This window comes from Rhinoraja longicauda, chromosome 35 (genome assembly GCF_053455715.1).
Source record: "Rhinoraja longicauda isolate Sanriku21f chromosome 35, sRhiLon1.1, whole genome shotgun sequence".
NCBI classification, from domain to species: Eukaryota; Metazoa; Chordata; class Chondrichthyes; order Rajiformes; family Arhynchobatidae; genus Rhinoraja; species Rhinoraja longicauda.
In genome coordinates this window covers 16,563,156-16,589,124 of record NC_135987.1, presented here as the reverse complement: position 1 = coordinate 16,589,124, position 25,969 = coordinate 16,563,156, and the positions used below count along the sequence as shown (strand labels likewise).

General features: G+C 43.1%; 1 protein-coding gene across 1 annotated transcript in view; it reads left to right on the top strand.

The window, feature by feature from the left end:
* LOC144610004 (PH and SEC7 domain-containing protein 1-like) overlaps positions 1-25,969 on the top strand; it is a 120,198-nt gene that overhangs the window by 74,225 nt on the left and 20,004 nt on the right. The window contains 1 exon segment of the mRNA XM_078428440.1: positions 16,856-16,899. Within this exon segment, the coding sequence (XP_078284566.1) occupies positions 16,856-16,899 (44 nt within the window).

Here is a 25,969-nt window from a genome sequence, read left to right as displayed (position 1 = left end):
GTGAAAGCAGAAAATTCTTAGCAGGTCGTGGATGTTGTGATATTGCAGGTACTACTTTGTTTGCCTGTGTAGTAATGTCTATATAAGAGAATTAGGTGATTAGGTGGCCACTCTGGTTCCAGGTGGCCATGGAATAAACAGCCTGGATTTAAGCTCCAGCATGATAACCTTTTAAACACGTGTACTTGTGGTCCGTCCAGAGTCTCAACAAAGGTACAACAGATACCGGACCACGAAGTACAACAGTGGAGACCCTGTGGAAGGCAAATCAGAATTATGTTGAAGTCCATTTGTCAGACTCTGTTCCCTTATGTCTGTCAAAGAGTCTTCAAACTCAAAACCATAGCAATAAATGTGTAGGAAAGAACTACAAATGCTGGTTTAAATCGAAGGTAGACACAAAATGCTGGAGTAACTCAGCGGGGCAGGCAGCATCTCTGGAGAGAAGGAATGAGTGATGTTTTGGGTCGAGACTCTTCTTCAGACTGAAGTCTGTAGAAGGGTCTCAACCCGAAACGTCACCCATTCCTTCTCTCCAGAGATGCTGCCTGTCCCGCTGAGTTACTCCAGCATTTTGTGTCTACCAAAACAAAATGCTGTACCAAAACCTGCCTGTTCTGCTGAGATTTGCTCTTGTTTTCTGTGTTTATAACGAACTTTGTTGTTTGAGATAAAGGCTACCATCTTATTAGCATATAAATTGTTTCTCCAACTTGTATTCTTGCCTCTAGAGGTCGTTTAACTGAGCTCAAAGAAAAGCTGTCATTTTTGCTTAGCTGTTGTTCGACTTGCAGATGATGTAATGTGGCTGTTGTGAGATTTATAGATCAGGAGCCAGAATTCTGAACATTTGATGGAAAGATACTTTCAAATCTCACGATGGAGACTGCAGAATTTAAATTCAATAATTGAATGAGTGGGGAATTAAAGCTAATTTCAGTAAGAGTAACCAAGATATCACCAGGTTGATGTAAAAACTCATATAGATAACAAATGTCCTCCAGGGAAGAAGGTATGTTGACCTTTTCTGGCCTGTCCTGCATGCAACTCCAAACCCACCATTGTGGTTAACTCAAAGTACAAGGAACTGTAGATCCTATCACCCACTGGTTTACAAAAAATAAACATAATTTGCTGGAGCAATTCAGTTGGTCAGACAGCAGTCCTGGAGAACATGGATAGATACCAGTGGTCCATTGGAGACCTATTTTGGGGATTGAGATATAGTGATAAATGCCTTGATCTGAGATCGAGATATATTATAATATAACCTCGTGAAACAGCTGTCACTCTTTTCGGGTATGACTGGTTTGCTTACTGTTACCAGGTCTGGCTGTGTCCCTGTGCAAATTTTGACACCCTGTACAGGATCCCAGGGAATATTGGCACCCTACCCAGAATTGCCCTTAAATAGACACATCATCCTGCATTCCCTAAAAACTCTGTCCATTTTTGCCGAAACATTGACGCACTCCTTGAAAATATTGAAATGCAGGGAATCCATGACTATTGTTATTGATACATTGCCCAAATGCCCAAATGCCCTGTGGACATTGGCACTCTTCCCAAGATTCCACAAAGTGGAGTCATACAGTCATACAGTCATTGAATTGCAGAGTTGTACAATACAGAAACAGGGCCTTCAGTCCATCATGTCTGTGCTGACCTTTTTGCCCATTAATCTACAAAGATATGACACACTTCTGCTAATATTGATGTTTGTGAATTCCCAAGAAGTATATACACTGCTCAGTATCCCCTGGTTTTGCAGGTACTTTAACATATCAACAGGATATCTGGAAACATTGACAGAATGACCACGAACTGTGAAAATAATGGCATTTTACGCAGGGTGCGCTGGGAAAAATCAAGAGACATTCTGAGACTAAAGAACATTTGTTCTAGGACCATATCAGTGGCCCAGTTAGCGCAGACCCCACATTGCAAAATGGAGGCATAAGAAACTGCAGATGGTGGAGTCTTGAACAAAACACAAAATGCTTGAGTAACTCAGGAGGTCAGGATAGGCGATGTTTTGGTTTGGGACCTTCTTCAGTCATTGTGGTAGGGGGAGAAAGCTGGAAAAGGGAGGTGGGAGTGGGACAAAGCCTGGCAAGGGAGAGGTGGATACAAGTGAGGGTGGGGAGGGATGTGTTATTGGCTGATGGGTTGACCAAGTGACAAGAGGCTAGAGGACCAATGTCCAGATTTTGAATCAGTCAGACGAAAGGTTTTGACATGAAATGTCGCCGATCCAGTTCCTCCACAGATGCTGCCTGACCCACTGAGTAAATCCAGCATTTTGTGTTCTCCTCATTGCAAATATGCTTCTTCAGTAATCTACAGCAAGTGAAACAGTTGGATAAAAATGTGAGAGGAGAACCCAGAATAAAGCATAGATGCAGAATGGTATTCTGTAGTCAGCTGACGGTACCTTAGCACAATTCCATGATTGCAGCTCAGACTCCTGAATTTACCGAGGCCTCTCAGGAAACTTGCAGATTATATACCGTGATAACCATCTGGCAGCTTTCATCAGATGTAATGAGCTTCCATTTCACACCTGAATTCACGGAGCCAGTTCCGACGCAGTGATCAGCAGATGGCAACAGGATACTTGATTATTTTCTGATACACTAAACCCTGATTCAACTCGGTTAACCAATGCATCTGTGGCGCATCTGTGGCGCATGCTATTATGCACGGCTTATAACAAAGCATTCTTGAAGTTTGAGGATGAGCCTCTATCCATATCTGAACAAAACAAAATAGCCTGCTCATCCTCCAACAGGTACATTCCTTTAAGAAAATCCAATCCTGCGTTAAAAAAACAGAGCAAATATTTCCCCAGATGCCAATGAACAGGAGATTTTAAATTACCAAAATAATTAAGCTTACATTTTAAAGCCCTTACTTTTAATTTGTTGCTCTGTCGCTTATTCCCGGAGTCCTCGCAAAGTCCTCGCTTGGGACAACAGCAGGAATTAAATTTAAAATGAAGTCTTTCTATCCAATATTCTGTGATGGTTCGCTGTCCCAGATCTTCATGGTGAAATGTTGTTTCCATGACTGCACTTCCAATGGTCCTGAAGTGTGCCGGCACCATGGGACTGGTTAAGATTTCTTTGTAAGCTTAGAGAGCTGGGTCGCCAAGAGGTGAGACAGTTGGAGCAGCATTTTGACTGCCTCTAGATCAGGAACGTCTTAACCCTGGCATTAAAAAGATATAAGGCCAATTATTCCATCAAATCCACTATCTTCAGTGCCAAACCTGGATCCTTGATCATGGGCTGCCTAATTTGCACTTGATTAAACTTTGGAGAAGAGTTTGGTTTTTGGAGAAGACTCCCCAGTTGGGAGCCTCAAGGAAAGAACCTGAGTGGCATGTTATTTCTGCTCCCCGTTCCAACAGTAACGTTATTTCCTTTGAGAATAGGTTGCGGGGTTCAAGTTGAAATATCTGTGTAGTTCTGCATTGTCAGAGATACTGTCTTTTGAATGAACCAATGAACCACAATCTCCCGAATGGAGACACAAGAAACTGCAGATGCTGGAATCTTGAGCAAAACACAAAGTGCTGGATGAACTCAGCAGTTGGGGCAGCATCTTTGGAGAGAATGTCTCGGGTTGGGAGAAGGGTCCATCCATTCCCTCCACAGGTGCTGCTAAACCAGCTGCATTCCTTCAGCTCTTTGTATTTTGCTCGTCATCCTGAAAATGTCAATAATTCCAAGGAATTGTATGAAGATCGGAGAGGTGGCCTTTCCTGGCCAAATTTCTTATTGTACAGATAATGGTGTTTCCCAGAAATATCAGCTGGGTCTGTGCATTACTTCAGCGGCACATTCAAGACTTTTGTATCCTAAGATGTTTCATTACATTCTTGGAGCTGTACTAGGGATTGTAATGTGTGAAAAACAATGTACTGTAGTGATTTGCAAAGTGCTATGACAATAGACAATAGGTGCAGGAGGAGGCCATTCGGCCCTTCGAGCCAGCACTGCCATTCAATGTGATCATGGCTGATCATTCTCAATCAGTACCCTGTTCCTGCCTTCTCCCCTTACCTCCTTAAGAGCTCTATCTAGCTCTCTCTTGAATGCATTCAGAGAATTGGCCTTCTGAGGCAGAGAATTCCACAGATTCACAACTCTGCTGAATCTTGTATGCAGATGATAGATGATCTAAAATACATGGTGTCCGTACTGAAACAACGTGTGCTTGCTCCAGTGTACAGTATTCATTGTTCACTATATTATGTGATGGAATCTCCAGTGCATGGTTGACTATTGTGAGAGTATTTTAAGGGATAGTTTCCATTTTGTGCTATACAAAAACTTCTTGTTATAGTGTTCATGGTTTCATACACAATCTGGCCAAGAGTACAGAAAATATGATTTGAAGTGTGCTAATGCAGACCAATATAGATTATACTTGAGATAGTAAATAAATGCTGGAAATACTCCAGCATTTTGCGTCTATATTTGGCATAAACCAGCATCTGCGTTTCATTATTATTACAGACTATACTTGATTCACTGTACACCAAGTGGTCTGTTGTAATAAGCAATGTATGGTCCGTGTTTTTATTTAATTCGTTTTCAGGCATGGTTGATAAGGTTAGCATTTATTGGCCATCCTGATTACAGTGATGAGCCACCTTCTGGAACCTTTGCAGTTCTTCTGATACAGATCCTCCCATTGTGCCTTTGGGCAGTGAGCTCCAGTGCTTGACTTTAGCAGTGACGAAGGAATAAAACCATATTTCCAAGTGAATATGTTACCTAATTCTGAGGGGAACCTGTGAGGGGTAGTGCTGCCCTGGCCCAACTCCCCTTGGTCTTTTTTTGTCAGTAGTGGTTGAGGGTTTGGAAAGTGCTGTTGGAGTAATCTGGAAAGTACCAGTCTTAACATATTGTATATAGTACACAGGGCAGCCACTGTGTGCCAGTGTTGGAGAGAATGACTATTCAGGGTGCTGGCTAGGTGGCAATCAATCATTCATGGATGGTCATAAATGTTGCACCCAAATAGACATGAGGAAAATATTTTATCTGCTATTCACATGTGATGTACATAGTGGATAGGCTCTGGGCAACAAGTTGAGAAGGTGGGGAGTCATTTGTTACAGGATACCCAGCTAAAGAGTTGTTCCGGTTGCCACAGTATTTATTTGACTCAGCCAGATCAGTTTCTGGACAGAGTGATTCCCAGGATGTTGTTGATGACAATTCGACAATGGTAACAGCATTGAATATCAAGGATAGCTGATTAGATTATCTCTTGTTCAAGTGATCATTGTGGTAATTTTGTGGTACAAATCTTTTTTGTTGTTTATCAGCCTATGCCTGTACCTTGTCTCGTTTTGTACACCAGCTTTGTACACCAGCTTTGTACACCAGCTTTGTACACCAGCTTTGTACACCAGCTTTGTACACCAGCTTTGTACACCAGCTTTGCTGTGCATGGTTAAGGTCCACTGTGATAATTTAATAAGCACTGTTTATGATCCAGCATGTCCTGTGCTGGTTTAACATGCACTGTGTGTGCAGTATACATGGTGCTAGATTGTGCTTGCTGTGTGTTCTGATCTATAATATGCTATTGTGCATAGTCCGGTATGCATTGTGTTGGTGCAATGGATACTGTGCATTGTCCAATATATTGTGCCCTTCATTTAACATATAGCAAATGGTTCAAGCTACATTGAGCTTGGTTTTAATATGTACAACGTGGTCTAGTTTAATGTGTAGGTAGTTCAGTTTACATCCTTAGTCTAAAATCCACGGTTAAGATGCAGTGTACCGTAAGAAATTTAACATGTGCTGTGAATGGTCCAGTGTACAAAAGCATGTATAGCATAGACTACTATACAATGTGCTTTGTTTAATATGCACTGTGTGATGTGTTATACATTGGCCTGGTTTACTATATCCTGCGTGGTTTGGTATACTATATACTGTATGCTAAATTAGTATCCACTGCATTGTGCAATGTACAGAGTATGTGGTTCAATACGTACGGTAGAATGCAGAATACAATGTTCTGGTTTAATAAGTCCCGATGCAGGGAGAAGTATGCTTTGTACTTGGTTTAATGAGCACTTTGGAGTTTGATATACAGAATGCACTGTGTGGACTAATGTGCAACATACTATTATTTTGCACTGCATAATCCAGTAAAGAGTGTGCTTAGTTTAATATGAACTATAAAGACCAGTATATAAAGTACTAGTTCAAATGCACTGCATTGTCTTGTTATATACTTTGTGAAGGTACGGTATGGCCCAGAATACAGTGGGTTTGTTTAAAATATGTTTTATAGAATGATATATAAGAAAATAACTGCAAATCCTGGTACAAATCGAAGGTATTTATTCACAAAATGCTGGAGTAACTCAGCAGGTTATAGAATGATACTGGATTAATATTCACTGAATGGTCTAATGTAATGTGTTCTTGGATTAATATGTACTGTGCATGGTACAATGTGCAGTGGGCTTGAATAAAATGTGCTACATGAACCAGCATTTGGAGTTGCACAGTTCAATGTGCAATTATAGACCTATTAGTTTGACGTCTGTGGTGGGAAAATTAATGGAAAAGATACTTAGGGACAATATATATAATTATTTGGATAATCAAGGCCTGATTAGAAACAGTCAACATGGATTTGTGCCTGGAAGGTCATGTTTGACTAATCTTCTTGAATTTTTTGAAGAGGTTACCAGGGAAATTGATAAGGGCAAGGCTGTGGATGTTGTCTATATGGACTTCAGTAAGGCATTTGACAAGGTTCCACATGGAAGGTTGATTAAGAAGGTTAAATCGTTGGGTATTAATAGTGAGGTTGCAAGATGGATTCAACAATGGCTGAATGGGAGATACCAGAGGGTAACGGTTGACAATTGTATGTCAGGTTGGAGGCCAGTGTCTAGTGGAGTGCCCCAAGGATCTGTGTTGGGTCCACTGTTGTTTGTCATTTACATTAATGATCTGGATGATGGTGTGGCAAATTGGATTAGTAAATATGCAGATGATACTAAGATAGGTGGAGTAGTTGATAGTGAGGTAGATTTTCAAAGTCTACAGAGAGACTTGGGCCTTTTGGAAGGGTGGGCTGAAAGATGGCAGATGGAGTTTAATGCTGATAAGTGTGAGGTGCTGCATTTTGGTAGGACAAATCAAAATAGGACGTACAGGGTAAATGGTAGGGAATTGAGGAATGCAGTGGAACAGAGGGATCTGGGAATAACTGTGCATTGTTCCCTGAAGGTGGAATCTCATGTGGATAGGGTGGTGAAGAAGGCGTTTGGTATGCTTGCCTTTATAAATCAGAGCATCGAGTATAGAAGTTGGGATGTAATGTTGAAATTGTACAGGGCATTGGTGAGGCCGAATCTGGAGTATGGTGTGCAGTTCTGGTCGCCAAATTATAGGAAGGATGTCGACAAAATGGAGAGGGTACAGAGGAGATTTACTAGAATGTTGCCTGGGTTTCAGCACTTAGGCTACAGAGAGAGGTTGAACAGGTTGGGTCTTTATTCTTTGGAGCGTAGAAGGTTGAGGGGGGACATGATAGAGGTTTTTAAAATTTTGAGAGGGACGGACAGAGTTGACGTGGGTAGGCTTTTCCCTTTGAGAGTGGGGAAGATTCCAACAAGGGGACATAGCTTCAGAATTGAGGGACAAAGGTTTAGGGGTAACATGAGGGGGAATTTCTTTACTCAGAGGGTTGTGGCTGTATGGAATGGACTTCCGGTGGAAGTGGTGGAGGCTGGCTCGATTTTATTATTTAAGAGTAAATTGGATAGGTATATGGATAGGAGGGGATTGGAGGGTTATGGTCTGAGTGCAGGTAGATGAGACTAGGTCAGGGAGAATGGTCGGCGTGGACTGGTAGGGCCGGACAGGCCTGTTTCCATGTTGTAGTTGTTATATGTTAGTACACATGCATAGTCCAGCATAGTGTCTACTAAGCTGTACTAAGATGTACTAAGCTGTACTAAGATCACAATATACTTTATACATATCCCTGTGTAGTAAGAAATTTGCCGGTTCAATATACATTGTACATATTCCTGTGTAATAAGAAACTGCAGATGCTCGTTTAAACCGAAGATAGACACAAAATCCTGGAGTAACTCAGCAGGACAGGCAGCATGGGTGACGTTTTGGGCTGAGACACTTCTTCGGAATTTTGTGTCTTTCTTGTGCATAATCCTGTATACAATGGGGTTGGTTTAATATATTTTGTACAGAGTTTAGTTCACAGTGAGTTTGGATTAAGATGCATTATGTATAGTCCAGTATAGAGCACAAGGGTTTGAAATGCATCATATGGTGCAGTGTACAGGAGGCTGATTAATATGCACAGTGCATAGTCTGGTGTATGGCGCTTTGTTTAATATGTACTGTCCATGGTTCAGCATACAGCGGGCTGGTTTAATAAATGTACTGCAAATGGTATAGCATAAAGTGGCTTGGTCCAGTATACAGTGTATTCTCGCAAGGATATTTTGATCATAGTCTACCGAAAGAATGTGTTATGGACTGTGGAGAATATGGAGAATTAATTGCAAGCACTGGCCAATGTTATTTGCATCTCAGCCGTGTTTCTGATCCACACTGGTTCCCATTAAATCAGGCTTTATACAACATTCTCATCCTTGTTTTCAATACGTTTTGTACTTGGATTGGCTCCTTGGTGCCTTATTCCTTTCTACCTCAATAATGTCCAAAATGATGAAAGATTCAAGGAAATGGGCACTTAGTGTTTCCCTGGATTTGGTGGGCTGAAGTTCCTTCTACTCTTTTTATCCTCGATGACTCTATGATTCCACGTCTCCGATCCCAGTCTCCTGATTATCCAGGAATAGAATAATCCCAAGTAAAGGTCCTGCCTTCACCCACTTGCAGAATCCCTTCCCTCTGCCTCTTTAACCTGCCCCTGCAAACCCGGCCTCTTTAACAAAGCCTTTTTTGGCTCTGTAAACCGCTAGTCGATAACCCTCCATGAGACATTTCTAAAAACATAAAAAATGGTTTCAAAAAAAGATTTAAAAAATTACGTAAGATACACACAAAAAGCTGGAGCAACTCAGTGGGACAGACAGCATCTCTGGAGAGAAGGAATGGATTCAATAACCTGAGATAAAAGCAGAAATAACCTGAGATAATAGCAGTCTGAAGAAGGGTCTCGACCCAAAACGTCACAAAATCCTTCTCTCCTGAGATGCTGCCTGACCTGCTGAGTTACTCCAGCATTTTGTGAATAAATACCTTTGATTTGTACCAGCATCTGCAGTTATTTTCTTATACTGGATATATATATATATATGTATATTAATATATTATATTTTAATTGTGGATGCCAGAAATCTGAAATAAAACTGAAATTGCTGGAAATACTCGTCAGGTCAGGCAGCATCTGTGGAAAAAGGAACTGCTCTGCTGAAGGGTCCCACGCCAGGAACTTCAGATGCTGGCCATCCTGATGAGTGTTTCGAGGATTTACTTAATGGGTTTTAAATTAAAATATCTTTTGATGTTGTAACTCTGGAGGTGGGTTTGTGAGGGGGAGAGGAGGATGGGTTGCTGGAGCTGGCATTTAAATGTTAGGGGGGTGGGGGGAGGATGCAGAACACTCGGCACTTAGAGTGTGGGTGGCACTTAGAGTGTGGGTGTTCGTTCCAAGGAAAACACATCAACATCACTTGTAAATCAGCCTGTGAATGTTTTTTTTCCTCTTAAAATTTCCAACCTACGTACGAAGGCAGATGTTTCTGTATTAAACCCACAGCATTGGGCACAGTGCTAATTAAGTGCTGACACTTGCCTGTGGCAATGCAAACACTCTGTGCCTACTAAACAAGCCTGTCGTGTGGGAGTTAGCAGCCTCCCTTGGGATGACTTGCCTCTGCAGAGAGAGGTAGGGAGTCAGTTTGTCGGGCAAGGGGCCAAAACCCGCCACTACATGCTAATCCCAAACACAGGCAACTGCCACGGGAGATAAAGGGGTGTGAATCACACAGCACCGCCTGCAATTAGAAGGCATATCCAGAGAGAGAGACAGAGACAGAGACAGACAGACCTCGGCGCTCGGTGCACTTGCAGAGATGATCGGGCTCAACAGCGTGCACACAAGCGGCAGTCTACAGCTCCGGTCGGGGGGAGCTCGCTACAAACGTGATTACTATGGGGCTGACACCTTTCGTTACCGACCCCCGCAACGCTCCAAGTCGCTGGGACCACAGGGAATGGCCAAGATTCATGGCAAGCAGAAGGTAAACAGATCTGTAGATGCTGCATGAAAACAGCGAGAGCGGGAGGATGGAGAGGAATTCGCTCTGTGTGTGTGTGTGGTGTGTGTTTGTATGGTTGTATGTGTGTGTGTGTGTGTGTGTGTGTGTGTGTGTGGGGTGTGTGGGGTGTGTGTTTGTATGTGTGTGGGGTGTGTGTTTGTATGTTTGTATGTGTGTGTGTGTTTGTGTGGGTGTGTGTGGGTGTGTTTGTGTGTGTGTGTGTGTCTGTATGTGTGTGTGTGTGTGTGTGTGTGTGTGTGTTTGTATGTGTGTGTGGGGTGTGTGTGTGGTTGTATGGTTGTATGTGTGTGTGTGTGGGTGTGTGTGTCTGTGTGTGTGTGTGGGGTGTGGGGTGTGTGTTTGTATGTGTGTGTGTTTGTGTGGGTGTGTTTGTGTGTGTGTGTCTGTCTGTATGTGTGTGTGTGTGTGTGTTTGTATGTATGTGTGTGTGGGGTGTGTGTGTGTGTGTGTGTGGTGTGTGTGTGTGTGGGGTGTGTGTGTGTGTGGGGGGGGGGGGGGGGGGTGTGGGGTGTGTGTGTGTGGGGTGTGTTTGTATGTGCATTATTTTATTTTCTCCCGGTGGATTGCAACGTCTGTTATTGGCGAGGATTTGAGGAGGGGGGTGGGGGGGGGGGGGGGGGGGGAGGCAAAAGCGCCAGCTATTTATCCCTTTTCCCCCCTCGTAAATAATTGCAAGTCTCTCGGCTTCAAAAATAAAACAAAATCAGATTCCAGTTGTCAACCAGCGCTTTTTTGCGCCTGTTTCCCTGCGCCGGCGATAAAAATTCCCCAGGCTTTCGCCCCTGGGTCCTTCCAGGGGGAGGGGGGTTGGGGGTGTTGGTGTGGGGGAGAAGGTGAATCACTTTGCTGCAATGCAGCATTTATTGGGAAGTGCAGGGGCTAGAGTGTCTGGAGCCGGGAGCAGTCACTAGTTGGGATACAGCACTCCAGGTTACAACCCCCCAATGAATATTATGTTTCATTTGCCCCCGTGAGCACCATTGCACGCAACAGCACCCACCATTGCGGGGTCCAGCGATTGATAACAGTGCCATTGCCAATCCTGGGGTTTATAATGTCGTGCAGTCTTCGGAACCAGATGTGGTGACTGTGAACACCAGGCTTCCAACTCACTGCACCAGCGTTAAACACAGAGCAGCTAAGACATGTTGGTGGTGTGGCAGTGGTGAATGGACTCAGTTCATGTTGTGGAGTGCGAGAACTAATGTCGTTCTCTCTCACGGGGCGATGTGGGCACCACACAAGGTGCAGGCATGAAGGCAGTCACACTGAATTACCCACAAAATGCTGGAGTAACTCAGCAGGTCAGGCAGCATCTCGGGAGAGAAGGAATGGGTGACGTTTCGGGTCGAGACCCTTCTTCAGACGCTGCCTGACCTGCTGAGTTAAATCGATTTGTACCAGCATCTGCAGTTATTTTCTTATACACACTGAATTACCAATCTCTTTCTGTTGGATTGTGTTATTCCGAAACCTCATTCATTCCACACGTTGCCTTTATTTAATCTCCAAGCAGCTCTTGCCCATTGCACAGCACGACACAACGTGCGAGAGGAACTCAGCGGGTCAGGCAGCATCTGGATGAATAACATGGTGCAAATAGGACGCTGCTCAGGTCCAGGAGTGCAACGTTATTGGGCGCTTTGGTCCAGGGGTTGGTTCAGTCACGGAGATTTGCCATGAATTATTTGTGCACAGCGAGCCGTGTGTTTGGTCACCCAGAAGTTCCTTCCAATTTCACGTATCAGCATAGTGTTGTTTACAGCTCTCTGGTGCTAAAAATACTAGAGGTGATGTGATCGATGCCTCTGGTTGAGACCGTTCAAACTCCTGGCTATTATGGAATGACTCATGCAGAGTTGTCAATGCAGACTTTACAATGAAATGTTACCCCAATCCCATTGACAATGTCCGTGGTAACATCCTGCGCTCATTCATTTGGACGTGACTGTTATTTTGCATGCTCATTGAATTGTCCATTAATTCCATGAAGCCCTGCAGATGGTGTGTGATATACATGGAATAAAATCAGAAAATGCTGGAAATGCTCAGCAGGTCAGGCAGTGTGATTGGAAAGAGAAAGTGAGTTAATGTTTCAGGTCAGCAAATCTCTTGTCAAAACTAACATGATGGCATGTGTAGGAAGGAATTGCAGGTGCTGGTTTAAACCGAAGATAGATACAAAATGCTGGAGTAACTCAGCGGGACAGGCAGCATCCCTGGAGAGAAGGAATGGGTGATGTTTCGGGTCTGAAGAAGGGTCTCGACCCAAAACATCACCCATTCCTTCTCTCCAGAGATGCTGCCTGTCCCGCTGAGTTACTCCAGCATTTTGTGTTTACCTTCTCTCCAGAGATGCTGCCTGTCCCACTGAGTTATTCCAGCATTTTGTGTCTATCTCATATGATAGCATGTAGTTTTCAAAGGGATAGACCATTGGATCCTAGCATATTTGGATTTATGTTCGAGTAAATCAAGTGGGTGGCGCAGCGGTAGTGTTGCTGCCTTACAGCAAATGCAGCGCCTGAGACTCAGGTTCGATCCTGACTACGGGCGCCATCTGTACGGAGTTTGTACGTTCTCCCCGCGACCTGCGTGGGTTTTCTCCGAGATCTTCGGTTTCCTCCCACACTCCAAAGACGTACAGGTTTGTAGGTTAATTCACTGGATCAAATGTAAAAATTGCCCCTAGAGTGTGTAGGATAGTGTTAATGTGTGGGGATCGCTGGGCGGCGCGGATTCGGTGGGCTGAAGGGCCTGTTTCCGCGCTGTATCTCTAAATCTAAATCTAAAAATCTAAATCCATATTCAAGAATTCTGAATGAGCAATAAATGTCACTGGAGCCACAAGGAAACTCAGATGATGCAATCTTGAGCAAAACACAAAGTGCGGGAATAACTCAGCGGACCAGGCAGATCGGTAGACGGAATGGATGGGCGACATTTTGGGTCAATCGGTAGACAGAATGGATGGGTGACATTTTGGGTCACGATCCCTCAGAATCAGTCTGAAGAAGGGTCTAAACCTGAAACGTCGCCTCTCCATTTGTGTGTTTCGCTCAATAAATATCACTGGCATTGGCAGAATGTCCACAAGGTATGAACAAATAAAAGAAATGGCGGAAGGCACCACGGCTACGTTTAGCCAGGCCAACCCTGCAATGATGACAGGACAATAGTCCTGGACATGGTTAGGTCAAGATCCCGGCACTTACAACAATTGAGACTTGAAAATGGAGCCAAATCTGGCGACTGCGTATACTGTCTCAGTGTACTGCTACTATACTCTTACACTGTATCTGAGATGCTTATCTAAGATATATTTAAGTGTTTATGTACAGTAAATACTTGTACTGAACTGTATACAGAAATGAATTTCACTGTACCTCATTACATGAGACAATAACAAAATAACTGCAGATGCTGGTACAAATCGAAGGTATTTAAGAAGAACCTGATCTCCTGGTGGCTGAGCACTTCAACTCCCCTCCCACTCCCAGTCTGACCTTTTTGTCATGGGCCTCCTCCATTACCATAGTGAGGCCCACCGGAAATTGGAGGAACAGCACCTCGTATTTCGTTTGGGCAGCTTGCAGCCCAGCGGTATGAACATTGACTTCTCCAACTTTAGATAGTTCCTCTGTCCTTCTCTTCCCCTCCCCATTCCCAGTTCTCCCTCTATCTTCCTGTCTCCACCTATATCCTTCCTTTGTCCCACCCCCCTGACATCAGTCTGAAGAAGGGTCTCGACCCGAAACGTCACCCATTCCTTCTCTCCTGAGATGCTGCCTGACCTGCTGAGTGAAATAAATACCTTTTACTTCATTTTGTGAAATAAATACCTTCGACATGAGACAATAAAGTACCTTTAAACCATTGAATAAAATATTACAAAATCTGCAATGATCTGCTTCATGGCAACTTACCTTTAGAAAGAGTGTTGGGAATGCGGAGCAAGGAATCCTTGAATCAGTTTAAGTATTAACTTAATGGATTAGTGGCAGCCAAAAAATATCGCCCAATACTGTCCAAGACCTTTCACCTTTTCTCACTTTGGGTAAACCTTGTTGCATTGCCTGCTATTCTAGCAGTCTGACCCATTATTTAGATCTCAGACAGAGGTGAAAGTCAATCTGCAAACCAACTCTGTCATCAGGTTAGACACAAAATACTGGAGTAGCTCAGTGGGACAGGCAGCATCTCTGGAGAGAAGGAATGGGTGACGTTTAGGGTCCAGACCCTTCTTCAGACTGAGTGTCGGGGAGAGGGAAACTAGAGATATGGAAGGGTACAAAGAGCAAGTAAGATGTGAAAAGGACAGGTCAAAGAAGATGAAGAGCTGTGAAGCAGGAGGAATCACAGGAGGGGGAGCAGTGAGAGAGGGTGTTGCATAACTCACCGGAGAAAGGAGGAGAACTTCAAGGTAGGCATACCTTGAGGGGATTTTGCAGTGGAGCAGACGGAATGTGTAAGGAAGGAAGGAACTGCAGATGCTGGTTTACGTCGAAGATGGACACAAAGTGCTGGAGTAACTCAGCAGGATGCTGCTTGCCTGCTGAGTAATACCAGCATTTTGTGTCTATCTATGGTGTAAACCAGCATCTGCAGTTCCTTCCCACACATTCTGTCATCAAGTACTTTGTGTGGGACCTAGCACCACAAACCAAAATCAAAGTGCTCCCAGTTGGCCACCAAATGACTGCACTTTGGGCATTGGTATTCTCTGAGGGAATCTCCTTTACTGAAGTCCCTGGAGCTTATTTTGAGGTGAATTATTTTGAGATGTCTGGACTCATTCAGGAAGCACTTAAAGAAATCAGTTTTAGACTAAATATGACAAAGTAAACATTGTACCTAGCAGTGGAGAAGGGTTGAGTACCCCTTGCATTTCACCATGTGACAGCTTGCGCACGGATTGTGTTATATTTAACACAATCCATACGCAAGGATTGTGTTATATTTTTTTCCTTTGGCTTGTCAATGATGGAAAAATGTCATTCAGCTCATTAGGATGCCCCATCTCATTCAGCTCATTAGGGTGCCTCGTCAGAGCCCTGGTCTTCAGCCAAATCCCTGGAAGACTTTGACCGCAAGACTGAGTGGTGCAGAACCTGGAAAGATGCCAACACCAACAACGGAGAGGTCATCACTGAGACCCCACAGTGAAACCACAGGGATTTGACTTCCATCGCAAGCAATGGCTAACCCTGAACAGGATCCGCACCCTCCACGCAAGAACAGCCCGTCACCTGCACAAGTGGAGGATGACAGACAGCCCTGCTTGCGACTGCGGATATCCAGACTAGACCAGCCCACACATCGTGAATGACTGCCCACTGAGGTTTTTCCCTGGTGGCATCAAGGCCATCCACCCAACAACTGCTGCTGCCCTGGCCTGGATGTCTACCCTTGACCTACAACTTTAGGCTGTGCACGCCATACGCAAGAAGAAGAAGCTCATTATGATTAATCAATATCAAACTCGCTCAAACATCTAATTGATCTCATCAAACTTTTGACTCACTCAATAAGAAAAACATCCAATCCATTTGATCAAGCCCCTGACAAACTTTGCAAATAAAATCCAATTCACTCAAAATGTCCATCTCAATTCATTGTCCAACTCCCTCCCCCAAATCCGTCTCAAACAGTTGGGTCATCCAATTCATTCATTCAGATAGATACAAAGTGCTGGAGTTGCTCAGCGGGTCAAGCATCATCTCTGGAGAAAAGGAATGGGTAAGGTTTCAGGCTGGGTCCGAAGAAGGGTCATTGCAAAATCATTTAAAAGGACATTTCTCTTTGGGTAAATGATCAGATTTATAAGTCAGGGATGGAATTATATTCCTGTTTCAAAATTTACCAATGGAAAATAGACAAAATAAACATCACTTTGGGTGGCCAGTGCACATTTGGTGGAGCTGCTGCCTCACAGCACCAGAGTCCCAGGTTCGATTCTGGCCTCTGGCACTGTCTGTGTGGAATTTGCACGTCCTCCCTTGATTTCCTCTGGCCGATCCGGTTTCCTCCCACATCCCAAAGATGTGTGGGTTTGTAGGTTGATTGTAAATTGCCTGTAAATTATGCAGGGAATGGATGGGAAAGTGGGATAACATGGACCTAGTGTGGATGGGCAATCAATGTTTGGCGTGGACTCGATGGGCTGAAGGGGTTGTTTTCACGCTGTACCTTTACTGTTTCTAAGATAACTGGATGATAAATGTCCAACAGGTTTTTTACCTTATTTTATTGGGATAATCTGCAAGCCAGCTCCCCAGTATATGCTGGTTTATTGGATATATCTCTAGTTTAACATCTCACTTAGAAGGTAATGTGTCCAAAGACATGATCCTCCTCAGCATCGTGCTCCTAGGTAGCTCATCTCTTGCAGTGAACTCACAACCTCTGAAGCCACTGCAAGAACAATTAGCCAAACAGATTAAAAAATTGTATAATTTTATTCTTGCAAGAACCTCCTTTGCTGATTGTGACTCTTATTCTGATCTTTATCCATCTTTTGTGTCTCTGCAGGTCTTGTACAGTTCTATAAAAAATGACAAATTACAATGGACAATGTAAGTATAAAACATATGCCTTGCTTGCTTGATGGTATACAAATTGATTTGTTAAAGCTCGAGCTCCATCTTGATAACCTGTGACTTTCACCAACTGGAAGACAAGCATTGGAGACACTTAAGAGGACCACATCCTACACATACCCCACCGTTCCTGAGCAGGGCCCAATTCATTGTCATTGGGTCAATGCACTGGAGGTATTCATACAGTGTCACTGGGAGCGTCACCAGGTAGATGGCAGTGATTCAGGAAGGTAGTTCACCACCACTTTCTAAGGAACATATAACATAGAAACATAGAAAATAGGTGCAGGAGTAGGCCATTCGGCCCTTCGAGCCTGCACCGCCATTCAATATGATCATGGCTGATCATCCAGCTCAGTAGCCTGTACCTGCCTTCTCTCCATACCCCCTGATCCCTTTAGCAAAAAGGGCCACATCTAACTCCCTCTTAAATATAGCCAATGAACTGGCCTCAACTACCTTTTGTGGCAGAGAATTCCACAGACTCACCACTCTCTGTGTGAAGAAATGTTTTCTCATCTCGGTCCTAAAAGACTTCCCCCTTATCCTTAAGCTGTGACCCCTGGTTCTGGACTCCCCCAACATCGGGAACAATCTTCCCGCATCTAGCCTCTCCAACCCCTTAAGAATTTTATATGTTTCTATAAGATCCCCCCTCAGTCTTCTAAATTCCAGCGAGTACAAGCCCAGATAACAATAGGCAATTAATTCTGGGCTTTCCAACATCATCCATATGTAAGATTTTTCTTTAAAATCAGTAATTCACTGTTACGAGCAATTAAGTGATTTGTAGATATAACTGCAGCTTGTTCTTGTGCATTTGGAGTGTATTATCTGTTTTGGTAAAGGTGAAGTTTAATCTGAAGCAGTCTGTACTTTACACTGCCAATGCTGACATGGTCCCTGGAGAACTGCTGTGAATAATCCATCCCCTGAGAACCCGTGTGGATATAGACACTTTACTCCAGGTCCCCCTATGAACCTCGTCACAATCCCAAGGATCCACTGTAAAATCACACACCCAGAGAACCCCTGTGATTTTTTGCACATCTCCACACATCCCTATCAACATGTACAATGCATGGACATTTTGTAAATATTGGCACATTACAGTGACTTCCTGCTAATATTGAACATACCCCGGTACCCCCTCGGATACCTACAAAGTCCTAGGGACCTCCTGTAATACTGACACACTGACATCCTCTGCTAATACTCCCATTCTCTACGGGGCTTCCTATTCACCCACTCCCTGTGTGCCCTGCCTGACTGGGTCCCCTGTGTAAATACTACCCAGGAGATAATCTCCCAACCGCTGAAATAACATTAAAATGAATTATTTAACACCAGCCAATTTTATCCAATACAAAAATCAGTGTAAAGAAGGGTACCAAACGGAAACTTCACCAATCCATGTTCTCCAGGGACACTGCATAACCCGCTGAGTTACGCCAGCACTTTGTGTCTTTTAAAAAATTGAATACAAGTTGAATTACATCCTGATATTCCTAACACCCTGCCATGGAGTCCCAACCAGTTGCATTAATTTTCACCACTCTTCACGACTATTTGCTGGAGTTTGGCAGAAAGACGCAGTCAATTTGTGATCCACACTGGAGAACATAGTTCTTGTTAATTGCATTTATTCACAAAATGCTGGAGTAACTCAGCAGGTCAGGCAGCATCTCAGGAGAGAAGGAATGGGCGACATTTCGGGTCGAGACCCTTCTTCAGACTGATGTCAGGGGGGCGGGACAAAGGAAGGATATAGGTGGAGACAGGAAGATAGAGGGAGATCTGGGAAGGGGGAGGGGAAGAGAAGGACAGAGGAACTATCTAAAGTTGGAGAAGTCAATGTTCATACCACTGGGCTGCAAGCTGCCCAGGTGAAATATGAGGTGCTGTTCCTCCAATTTCCAGTGGGACTCACTGTGGCACTGGAGGAGGCCCATGACAGAAAGGTCAGACTGGGAGTGGGAGGGGGAGTTGAAGTGCTCAGCCACCGGGATCTCTCCCTTATACTCTTGCTATTGGTTTCAAATTACAGTTTCGAATTAGCATTTGCATACTAATTAGATGCATTACTGCCTTTGCAAATTGATGCATACAGTCAAACCATGTTGTACATAATGTTACCTGCTCTGGACATCTAGATGTGTGTTGTAAGGTATGTATTCACCATCACATCTCCCATGGGATAGTTAATGGAAATTGGAAGCGATGTAGAACCTCCAGCTATGAAGCATGGAAAGACATTGTGCTGAAGGACAGAATTTGACCCATCTTGCACATGGCTAAGAAATCCTTGGAATTAAGCATTTTCTGAGTAAAGATTCCTGTGATCAGCCATGATCGTATTGAATGGCGGTGCTGGCTCGAAGGGCTGAATGGCCTACTCCTGCACCTATTGTCTATTGTCTATTGAAACATCTTGTTATGTTTTCTTTTTTGGGGATCTGGACAAGTCAGGCAAGGCCATCATTTAGTTTAATTTAGAGATAGACAGCATGGAAACAGGCCCTTCTGCCCACCGAGTTCATGCAGATCAGCGATCACCCATTCACAATAGATCTATGTTATCCCACTTTCCCATCCACTGGGGATATTTTAGTGTACTTACATCGGCCAATTAACCTACAAACCCATGTAAGAAGAACCCGGAGCACCTAGAGCAGTGGTTCCCAACCTTTCAAATATAGCGACCCATTTTAGAACAAGCAATCATGAAGCGACCCCAACCCTTAAAATATCTTATATATACATTCGGTTTTTGTACAACAAACTGCCATATATTGCGATTATTGAATTATAGATTATTTATTCATAAAAAATTCCAAAGCTCCTACAAACATTAATTAATTGCAAATCAATTCAAAATTGTTCGAACACACAAATTTCCACCGTTATGTAAAATATGTTTATGAACTGACTTTAATGAGACGGCTGGTATTGCAGTTTTTTAGCTAGCAATTCTATCCTGGGCTCCGTTGTCGATATGGCACACCTCAAGTCGTCTTCCAGATTTAATTTATTTCGGTATTTGTTTTTAAGGATGAGAAGTTGGGAGAATGCTGCTTCACATAAGTAAGTTGTTGGGAAGGGCAATAAATTCCTTATCGCGATTTCTGATATTACTGGGAATTTTTGGAAACTTTTTGCCCAAAATTCTTGTAGTTGCAATTCACCAAACCATGATTTAGCTTCAAAATTGTTTTTTAAGTCGATGAACTCTTCTTCTGCTGCTTCAGGGATATTAGATACATTGGCATTGAATGGGTTGATTGTAAGGGAGAAAGATTTGCAACATTCATCAGGAAAATAACTTCTTAATCGAACAGTAAGAATTTCCAAATGCTCTTGTATCAAGCTATATAAGTCATCGATGTTAATTTCATTTGCCGCTTCTTCAACAAATTGGACAAGTGTTGGGAACATGTATAATTTCTTATGGTAAATTTTGGTGATCCAGAGTTCCAATTTCATTTTGAAAGACGATATGTTTTCAGACAAAGATATTATCGTACTTTCCTTACCCTGTAATCCTGTATTAACACTATTAAATATCTCAAAAATGTCGACCAGGTATGCCAATTTGCACAACGTAAATTCATCCGTCAACAATGATTCATATTCGCTTGCATTTTGAGAATCGAGAAATATTTGAAGCTCTCCTCTTAATTCAAAAAATCTCTTCAACGCCTTTCCTTTCGAGAGCCATCTTACCTCTGTGTGAAACAATAGTGCTTCATGCGTTGATCCCAAATCCTCACATAAAACTTTGAAGAGCCGTGTTGCAAGTGGCCTTGATTTAACGACATTTACTGCTTTAATCACTCGGTTAAGCACTTCTTTCAATGGTTCAGGTAACGTCTTGGTAGCTAATACTTGTCGATGAATCATGCAGTGAGTCCCAATTACTTCTGGAGTCACTTTTTTAACCAACGATTGGAAGCCAGACTTACAGCCGAGCATTGCAGGTGCCCCGTCAGTACAAACTCCGCATAATTTCTTCCATTCAATTGAATGTTCATTAAAGAAATCATCAATTAAATCAAAAATATCAGCAGCAGTAGTTGAAGTTTGCAGAGGCTTACAACACAAGAATTCTTCTTTAATTTTTTCATTTTTATAATAACGAACATACACAAGAAGTTGTGCAAAGTTTGTCACATCAGTAGTTTCATCAAGCTGTATGCTGAACAGCCCAGTTGGAGTTTCTTTTAATTCTTGAATAATTTGGCATAAAATATCCTCGGACATATCTGTTATCCTTCGTTTTACCGTATTGTTTGACACGGATAGAAGCGATAATTTATTTACCGCTTCAGGACCGATCATGAGACGTACAATATCTTTGGTGCATGGAAAAATAAGATTCTCAGCTATTGTGTGTGGCTTTTTAGCACGTGCTATTCTTAATGCAACCGTGTATGAAGCTTCAATGGCGGCTACATTTTTGTTTTGAAATAATCCACTGCTATCAAGCCGGCGGCTTTTGACACCAACAACTTTTGCTTTAAAAAAGTCAATACTTTTATCTTTCAAATCAGGGTGCTTAGTTTCGAGATGTCTTTGAAGTTTAGCTGGTTTCATAGACTCATGAGCAAGAACTTCCAAACATACTACACACTGTGGTCTTTCCACACCTGCATTAACTATGTCAGTGAATCCCCATTTCAAGAAATCATCACTGTACTTTCTCTTTCTTACACTCATTTTTAAAGGGTTAAGAATCACTCGAACAAAACTAACTACGTGTCACTGCAAGCGCGCGTACAACACTAGGTAAGTGGGAGGAGCGACAGCGGTGGCGCGACCAAGACAAAACAGAAACCAAACATGTTCAATACTGGCTTGAGTGACAACACGTTGTGTTGAGTGACTTAGGGAACTGTTACATTTAGTTTCATAGTATGAATTTATATAACTATCTTAATATGCATTTCACCGTGTTTTATATAATATTCATATAAGCTCAAAATCATTTAACGACCCCATGGCATTGGTGTCGCGACCCCGTTTGGGGTCGCGACCCACAGGTTGGGAACCACTGACCTAGAGGAAGCCCAGATGCAAGGTTATCCACAGCAAAAGCGTGTAAACTTCACACAGACAGCAGCCGAGGTCAAGATCTGACCTGTGCCTGTGGCACCATGAGGTATCAAGTTCACCAGCTGTGGAACCCTAGTTATTGCCCATCCTTGAGCACCCTTGAGAAGGGAGTGGTGAGCTGTCTTCTTAAAACCACTGCAGGGCTGCTGGTGAAGCCAAAAATAAAACAATCAAATTGCATAAACACAAAACGTGAACAGTTTTTGTTATTCAGCAGACTTGTCTCAGCTCATTAGTGTAAGTTTGATGGGAGGCTAGCAGTTTCCACATAAGCATCTGAAGGTGTCGTATAATATTGGATGCTTCAGACCGCTGGGAATCAGCAACTGTGCCCTCAGAGGAGAATCAAGTCTTTAAAAAGCCAATGTGGTGCAGAGGGGCCTGGCATTTCCTTGACACTAGCATAAATATTGTTGTTGGCTTCAGCTGCTGTTGAGGTCAGGTGTGGCTATTGATTGAAGGCAATGACGTCAATGTGAACAATTAAGGCTCATTCTGCTCCCAGCGAGGTGGGCAGTTCAGCTCGGATCTCTGCTCCAGTTACAGGTTCAATGAGAGCTGCATCAATCACTCAACTGGGTCTATCAGCTGCTGTGTGGAGATGCTAGTTTGCAACTCAGTTAAACAAAGCTCTATCCTTCTTCTCCTGTTCGAAAATCTGGGAGTCAGGCAAGGCGAGTGGAGTGGTGCTGGGCTATGGGGAAAGAGATACAGCGTGGAAACAGGCCCTTCGGCCCACCGGGTCTGCACCGACCAGCGATCCCCGCACATTAACACTACCTTATGCACGAGGGACAATTTTTACATTTACAGCCAATTAACCTACAATTCAAGCCAATTACCCTACAGACTGGTACGTCTTTGGAGTGTGGGAAGAAACTGAAGATCTCGGTGAAAACCCAAGCAGGTCACGGGGAAAACGTACAAACTCCATCTAGACAGCACCTGTTGTCAGGATTGTACCCAGATCTCTGGTGCTGTAAGGCAGTAGCTCTACCCTTGTGCCAACTTGCCTCTCCATTCTGTCAAACTGCCAATATGTATGCAGTAAGTCATTACTCAGTCTATCTCGAGACCAAATAAGAGCAAATCTCTCTCATGCCTAATGTAATTCAGACATCGCAGTACTAAAGATTGAAAGTACACATTTTTTTTAAAGTTCACATTTGCTAGTTTTTGTTTTCTCTGGATGATTCTCCACAAAGTCAGGAACCAATAGTTAAAAACGCAAGAAGGTATTGGTCTTTACTTATACTGAACCTCAGACACATTTAGTTCCACAATAGATCAAATTGTAATGGAATGGTGACCAACATGGAGATGTCTGTTCTTGCATGTATTTGGAATGAGCGACTGAGGACACCATTGGCTCCACAGGTTTTACATCCATCTTGCAAGGTATAGAGAGTTCCCTTTAACAACTAAAGGGATCTGTGTGTCCTTGTACATGAATTACTAAATGTTAATGTGCAGGTACACTGGCAATTAAGAATGCAAATATTATGTTGCCTCTAAGTACAAGAAGATTTGAATATATGACTAAAGATATCTTACTGGAATTATAGAGGGTCTTTGTGATACTACACCTGGAATATTGAGTATAGATCTGGTCTCCCTCTGTAAGGGAGAGTATACTTGCAATAGAGGGAATGCAGTGAATGTTCATCAAATTGATTCCTGTGATGTGGTCGGAGAGTACGTTTTTGTGAGGAGAGAATAAGCTGGCTGGAACAGTACTCTGAGTTTAGAAGAATGATGTGGGTATTTGTTTATTACTTTTACATACCGAGATACAGTGACAAGCTGTGTTTGCATGCTATCTAATCAAATCATACAATACATGATAAGTACAACAAGTAATGCAAAGAGAAAAATACCAAAGTGCAGAATATAATGTTACAAAGATATAGCATTGCGCTTACAGAGAAAAGGTGTAAAGGCTGCAGTGAAGTAAATTGGAAGATTGGAATTACACCCTAACTTATTGGAGGAGTGTTCAGTAGTCTGGTATCAAGAGGGAAGACCCTGTTATAGAATCTGATGGTGCAAGGTTTTAAGCTTTTGCATCTTCTGCCTGATGGGAGGGATGAGAAGTGGGAATGACCAGGGTATAAATGGTCCCTGATTACATTGGTTGCTTTTCCAAGGCGGCATGAGGTATAGATGGCATCAATGGGGGGGGGGGGGGGGGGGTGGTTAGTGGGTGCTGGTCTGTGTGATTGATTGGGCTACATCCACAATGGTCTGTAATTTTGTGCAGACTGGGGCAGAGTCATTGTCAAAGCGAGCCATGATACATCCCGATGGATGTGCTTTCTTGACCACATTCTCTTGGAAACATACAAAAATGTTGCAGGTCACAACAGCATGGACCCAGGAATAATGTTTCTTCTGGCTGGCTTGTCTAGAACCAGTGGTCACAGTCTCAAAACACGAGGTTGCCCATTCCGAACTGAGATGAGAAAGATTTCATCATCCAGAGGTAATTAATCTTTGGAGTTCTGTATTCAAGAAGGCCGTGGAAGCTCAGATGTTGCAGACAAAAGAGATTTTTAGGTATTAAGGGATATGTGGTTAATGTAGGAAAATGGCAGAGGTCAACTATGATGTTATTGAAAGGGAGAACTGATGTGGAAGGTGAATACTCTGCTGCTGTTTGTAGTTCTTATGTTCCACACACTCCCAATATGTGAAGAATATTAATACAAAGAGATAATGTTTTACAGCCTCTCACCTGCTTCCAATGGAAAGGAAAGTTACATTTATTATTTGAATAAGCAACAAAGTCATGGAAACCGGGCCGTTGGCCGCCACGTCACTGCCAACAATCAACCACTAATTTGTGCACTCTCCCTCCTATCTTGTGTCAAGGTTCTGCAAAATGTGCATCAGGGACCCAATTTAAAATTGAAACTACCATGCATTGGTTCACTGTCTCAGATATCATGTTGACTGGTATTGTCCTCTCTACACTTCTAGTCGCCCTACACTTGAAATCCCTTTAGGCTCCCTCAACACCTTTATGTATTGCAACCCTCTTGCATCCCCAATAATATGCTCACACTATCACAGGTGTTCCCATTGTCGTATCCATCCCACCCCCATCTTCTCCTGCAACTTAATACTACCATTTCCCCTTTTTCCCCAGTGCTGAACCATTAACTCTTTTGTTCCTTCCACAGATGCTGCCTGACCTGCTAAGTGTTCCCGGCATTTTCTCATTTTATTTTGGATTGCCAGCAAGTGTATTTGTTTTGATCCTCATGACCTGTGTGTAGACCTACAGGGAACTAGTCCAACAGCACACCAGTCATTGATACTGACAATGGTACGTTGACTGCAGGCACAATAAATTGTCAGTTGATCTGAGCTGCTCAATAAATGTAAAAGGAAAAGCCATTAAGTCTTTTGAGCCAACTTTTTTCATTGATCGATGTTCATGTCTTGCATCATCATCAACAAAGTTTCTCATTACGCTCTATGATCACTGCATAACTTTTGTCAACACAACAATGTCGATAGCATCGTTTTCCACCAATTTTGCTTGAGGCTGACTTCTCATCTTACACCCATTATAAACTCTCCTGGAAGTGGAGTCTTGGTCAGCCGCGCAATTATGGGTGGGCTTGTTGTTTCTGAGTTAGAGGATCGCAAGTTCAAATATGTCTCTGGGAAACATCACCCAGTCAGACACTAGAGGGCATCAGTGAGGGAGTGATGCACCATCTTGGATGTGATACTGGAACGGCCAGGGAGATGTGGGATGTCCCAGGTTATTATTTGAAGAACGGAGAAACTTCACTCAGCTCTAACATGCCTCTCAACTGAAATTACTGACAAAGAGTTACCGTTACGTTGTTGGTTGTGCAAATTGGTTCACAAGATTCCAAGGCTCCAACACAATGTTTAATTTGCTCTTAAGTGCCATGGGAAC